At 40.0% G+C, this 6,000-nt stretch overlaps 1 protein-coding gene across 6 annotated transcripts in view; it reads left to right on the top strand.

Moving 5' to 3' along the window:
• CCDC88C (coiled-coil domain containing 88C) overlaps positions 1 to 6,000 on the top strand; it is a 100,897-nt gene that overhangs the window by 69,552 nt on the left and 25,345 nt on the right. For all 6 annotated transcript variants that reach the window (XM_009280776.2, XM_019472466.1, XM_009280777.2 and 3 more), the window contains exons 13-14: positions 1,895 to 2,032; positions 3,415 to 4,485. In XM_009280776.2, coding sequence (XP_009279051.1) covers positions 1,895 to 2,032; positions 3,415 to 4,485 — 1,209 coding nt within the window. The remainder of the gene's footprint in view (positions 1 to 1,894; positions 2,033 to 3,414; positions 4,486 to 6,000) is intronic.

The raw sequence follows: 6,000 nt of genomic DNA, 5'->3' as shown, positions 1-6,000 counted from the left end.
GAGCCGTTGACCACTGCCCTCTGGATGTGACCATCCAACCAATTCCTCACCCACCGGACAGTCCACCCATCAAATCCATACCTCTCCAGTTTAGAGAGAAGGATGTTGTGGGGGACCGTGTCAAAGGCCTTACAGAGGTCCAGATAGACAACATCTGTAGCTCTTCTGTTGTGCACTGATGCAGTCACTCCATCATAGAAGGCCACTAGGTTTGAGATGTTTGAAATTTTTTTTAATCTTCTCTTCCTCTAACGTGCTTTTGTGTTTCACACGTGTCCCCTTCATTAGAGGGTATGCATGTCCACAAGGGGGTGTGCTAGGGAAAAGGGGGATAATAGGGGAAGTCTCTCTGATCCATTGCAGAATGGTTTCTACAGTAGACAGAGGAGAGGGCAACAGTTCTTAAGGACTGTTAAAGACAAGCACATATAAAGACACAGGACAAGAGATAAAGAAGTCTTTCTCAAATGTTGTATGCCTATGTTTTTTGTAACTTTCCTGTGATACCCATAGTAAAATCTTGCCTCCCTAAAGTAATTTAACTGGATTCAGATTTCATCCTCTGTCTGAGACTTTCAAAAATTGTCTGAGTATGCTTGGCTGCCTACTGGTCTAGTGCTTGGAAGGATCATGTAGCCGGAACAGGATTATTCAGGTAGTACAAGAGGAGGTGATAGGAAGGAAAAGTCACGGATATATCTTTTCCTTTCTTGCAAGGTTTTCACAGGAGCTAATAATAGAAAACCCTCCTTTCAGGCACAGTCAGGTAACAGCAGCCCAAGTACCTATCTGTTTTCTCTGCGTTCCTAACAAGCTGTAAACAGTAGTTTCTTACTTGCCTCCAGTTTTCTGTGAAGTGCTAACGAAGACCAGCTATTGCTGAGTTACTGAGTCTATGTTCCAGCTTTCTCTGAACAGCTCCTTTGAGACCAATGAACCTTAACATGGTTACATTTGTAACTGTTAAGCCCTTCTTATCTCCAATCTGGGCAGCCCTTGCTTGTTTAAACGCTTCCTGTAATGAGGCACATGTTGACATAGGCAGAGCCCAGCCTCCAGCTATTTCCCACTTGTAAGAATTATTGTTAATACCTTTTTCATTGACATTTTCACTGTTGGCAAAGTTCATAATACCAACACAAAAAAATGAGCTGATATTTGTGCAGAGCTGTAGGTGCTCACAAAGCTTTACAGGCATAAAAAGGAATACTTCCTGATTTGGGGAGCCTAGCTCTCTGAACCCCTTGCTTCTAAATACTGAAGAGCTACTGCTTTTCAACGCTTAGTGCATTATGAGTACGACTTTCATGAGGAGGGAGTAAGAAGACATCATTCATTGTGGGACTGGGATCTTATTCACAAATCTTTCAAATCCAGTATTGTCCCCTGCTGGGGAAAACGGAGGGCCAACAGAGCACGGGGAGAGGGAAAGTAATCTTGGAAACTCTGGTGCTTTTCCTCTGTTCCTGACTTTTTTTTTTAATTCTGTTGCTCACTGAGTTGGCTTAACTTTCTCCACATTCACTGATAGATTAAGGCCATCAGTGATGGAGAGGCTAGGAGGAGGCAAGTCCCTCAGAAAGGTGAGCACCAGAAACTTAATCACTGATGACAGGAGCACAACAGGGCATGCAGGCAGGCAGGTGAAGCGTTTCTTGCTGCTGTACCTTATATGCTCTGATCTTAATAGGCATGAAGGAGATTCTTGGCTCTGTGAGAAAAACAAAACAGTCCATTTCCTCCTCTGAGACTGGCAAGCTGCAGAAGGGAAGGATTACATCTCTCAGCCATAGTCCCCATCTCATTCCTCTCTGGTCTTCAAAATAACATAAAGTGCAAACAGTCATTGTGTCAAGCTGTGGCTGATGTGTTTTGGTGTGTTCTCTCCACACAGATTGAGAAGTTGCAAAATCAAATTGAAAAAGAGAAGCAAAGTAATCAAGATCTGGAGACCTTGAGCGAGGAGCTGATAAAAGATAAGGAACAGCTACGAGTCGTCATGGAGACTCTAAAAGCTGACAAAGACAGACAGGTGCAAACTTCACAAATGTAATATAAAAGTATATGCTCAGTAATGGTAATTTACTGATGCCATTTAGAGCATCTGGTACTCAGGGAGATAGGGCAATTTGAGAGCTATTAAGTGCAGGTTGAACTTGTTCAAATGTAGGTAAAAGCTACTGCTCCTGTAACCATAGAGGGATCTTCAGGCTGTTGTAAGGACAGACCTTCCCTCTTTGGGGAAAAAAGCCCTGGATCTTACTAAATGGGATACCACCTGCTTTTAGGATGTGCAAATATAACCCCATTTTATTGCAGAAGATTGGTCTTCTGCCAGCTGTATGTCCTGATTGGTTTGGTTGGGTTTTTTAGATATCCAACTTTTTTGCTCTATTTTAAAAAGATGCTGAGACGGCATTTGTCTTCTGAATTGGTATTTTAAATGCTCTTCAGCTTTTACTACTGTATTGCAGTTCATGTACAATGCCTTGAAACTATCCTATTATAGGTTCGTGCAAGGTATCATCTGTATTAATTTGACTAGCAAAGAAAATACCGACACAGATCATTGGAGGCTGGTCTATATATTTTCAAATGTATTAAAATTTACTCCCAAGATTTGTGGGGTGAAGATTAATAACAAAATGTCTTATTTGTGTAGTGCATTTCATCTTGAAGGATTCTTACCCAGACTTCTAACTGGGAAACTGCACTTTACCACCAACTTAGAACACATACAGGCTCTTTGTGGTAAGAATTAATGAATGCTTCACAGGTAGGGCAGGAAGTAAAAACAGAAGTATCCCTAATCATCAGAAAAGGGCAGATTCTGTTTTTTTCAGGTATAAGTAATTTTTTATTTCTGTGGATGTTGTCTAGATAAGAATCAAATGCAAATTGCAATCTAAATCACAATTGCTTCAGCTGAAATTTGGCCAGTAGGGTAAGTGTACTGTTTTTACAGAAAGTGTGTCCTTAATGAGATCTAACTGCTATAAATTTTCAAACATTTTGTGGTTTCTGATGCCTTATCAGAGAGAATTTGTATCTTTGGATCCCAAAGATGTGAATGTAAACCTAAACAGAAAGTTAACCTTTATTAGGAATGATTCTTAAAGCGTCCTCTCCATGGCATTCTCTGAAGGTCACTTATCCACTTTCTCCCTCTGCTTCCACCTTTTTAGCTGGTAGGAGGAATATAGCACCATTTTTAATTTGTTAGAATCCCACATTGCCAGAGGTAACAATTTTTTTTCATATATTTGTTGTTGGTTTTAGTCAGGGAAACCTGTTGAGGAATTTGTCTTGGATTAAATGGACGTGGTTTTGTCCTGTCTGCTTCAGGGCTAATTTATACTGCACATTGTAAGGTAGATGAGTAACATTTGCATGAATTTTTTATTGTTTATGTAGATAAAGGACCTTAAACAAGAAAATGACCACCTTAATCAAGTGGTCTTATCCCTGAGACAAAGATCTCAAGTGAGCAGCGAGGCAAGAGTAAAAGATATTGAAAAAGAGAACAAGATCCTTCATGAAACAGTTACAGAGACTAGTACCAAACTGAGCAAGCTGGAATTTGAGAAGAAACAATTGCAAAAGGATTTTGACCAGGTTAAAGAAAAAGTGGAAAGAGTGGAAGAGATGGAAAAAGAGCTCCATCGGCTGGAGAAAGAGAATGAACAGCTCACAAAGAAGGCAGCGGCGATGAAAATAGTGACAGAAAAAGTTGAAGTTCTCGAGCAGGAGAATGGGGACCTGGAAGTGGAAAATAAGAAGCTAAGAAAATCCCTAGACACATTGCAGAATATTTCCATCCGGCTAGGGGACCTGGAAAGGGACAACAAGCAATTGGATGAAGAAAATCTGGAGCTTAGGAGAGTAGTGGAGACCATGAGATTTACCAGCACAAAAATGGCACAAATAGAAGCAGAAAATAAAGATTTGGAGAGGGAGAAAGAGGACTTAAGGAAGAATGTGGAAATGTTGAAAGCAATGAGCAAGAAATCGGAGAGGCTGGAGTTAAGCTATCAGAGCGTCAACTCTGAAAACCAAAGACTTCAGCAAATCTTGGAGAACAGCAGCAAAAAGATCCAGGAGCTAGAAAAAGAAGTACAGGGAATGGAGAGTGAAAATCAGGTCCTCCAGAGAAACCTTGAGGAACTAAAGATTTCTGCCAAACAGCTAGAGAGGTTAGAAAAGGAGAACAAAGCCCTAGAACAAGAAATGTCTCAGCTTGAGAAAGACAAAAAAATGCTAGAGAAAGAAACAAAACGGCTTTGGCAGCAAGTGGAGCTGAAAGATGCTATTTTGGATGATAGTACAGTAAAGTTGGCAGTTGCTGAGAAAGAAAACAAGACACTAGAAAAGGAAATTGCTCGATTCAGAGATTCATCTAATAAGCTGAAAGAATTTGAAAAGGACAATAAAGATCTCATAAAGCAAGTTACGATTGATAAAACAACACTAGCTACCTTGAGAGAGGTAAGCAAAATAATACTACTGGTTTCAATATGATGCTATTTTTTGTTTCAGCTCTGTGAAGTACCAAAGGGAGACAGACAGCTGTCCCATGACTGTTTACTACATGAGCTAGGGGATCTTCACAGCCTTAACAGCCATCATTGGATAGTGTTGCCTTGGAAAGTGGAACCTGCCAAAAACTGTGATGTACCACTTTGTGTCCATGAACGCAATGTCTCCAAATGACATCTGTTTTCATGCAGAATAGGGTTTTAACACAGCTCCCACCTGGTAGCTGTAAACCAAAGACTTTGATACTTTCTCTAACCCTGTGACCACAAAATTGTTTGCTAACGTGAGAGCTCCAGCAGAGGAGACTGACTTTTTAAGCCTAGAAATTAGAGCACTTGTTGAGGACACATTAACATCCCTGTTCTAAAACAGACTTAGCTAAGACAAGAACCATCCCAGATGACCAACCTAACCCTTTCAAAAACAGCTGCACCAAGTTTTTGCTTTACAACTACCTACAGCATTTTTCCCAAAAAGCTTCCATGCAGAGTGAGAGCATGCTAAGCAGCTCTGTTGTTAAGCAGCAGCGATCTCTTCCAGCACTGCTCTCCACTGCAGAATGCAGTAATCGCACTTTTCCTAGTAGTCATCTTTTAAAAATACACAATTAGCATTAGGACATTGGCAAACTAATGATGTATGTGCCAGAACCTGATACTCTTATAAGTGGCCTATGAGCAGATTCAGGTTATTGCAACTTGCTCTCATTGCCTGCCCCAGCTGCTGTTGTCCCGCCAGAAACAGGATTTCCTGTCAAAAAGCATTCAAAGGAAAACGGTCAGTGCTGCAGTAGCTCAGTGAAATAATTAAGTTTAGCAAGACTAATGCACTAAGCAATTACTCACTTGAAGATTTAGGGTTTTTTTAGTTTTTGAAGCATTAGTGTAATTTTGAGGAGGGAAAAAAGTTTATCAGAAACATTTGAAACAGTCCCAAGTTGTGTTTCTATCCAACTTTCCTTAAAAATAAATAAAATAATAACGTTTCTGAGAAGGCTCCTTTTTCATCTTTCCCTTCTGACTTCTGCAAATTTCCAGTGGTACAGACCCATACAGAAGCGTATCTTCTTTTCCTTAGTTACTTTCTATAGATTCTACAGGAGTTCATGGATGTTGAAAGGACCTGTTTACAGACCATGGACTAGCACTGACCTTACCCTTACCTTTTTTTCCCTTGCCATGTGAATGAATACATGGCTAAATTTGTGGTATCAGAGGACTACTGAATACCTACAGTTTATGTTTAACGAAGTATATTTTTAAAATTTTATTCTTGCTTCTGTTTGATATCCAGGATAATTTTTTTTCTTACTTGAAGTGCTTCAGTAATTTTGTTGTTCTTTCCTCATACCTTGTTTAAGAAAACTTTTGAGCAGAAACATGAGCAATGTAGTTCTCTGTGGTACATGTGCATTTCAGAGAATTTTGAATGGTAGGGATCTTTGAACTTGGCTATGCACCAAAA

Source organism: Aptenodytes forsteri, unplaced genomic scaffold, assembly GCF_000699145.1.
Source record: "Aptenodytes forsteri isolate BGI_AS27 unplaced genomic scaffold, ASM69914v1 Scaffold193, whole genome shotgun sequence".
Classification (NCBI taxonomy): Eukaryota; Metazoa; Chordata; class Aves; order Sphenisciformes; family Spheniscidae; genus Aptenodytes; species Aptenodytes forsteri.
This window is presented reverse-complemented; position numbering and strand designations above follow the sequence as displayed.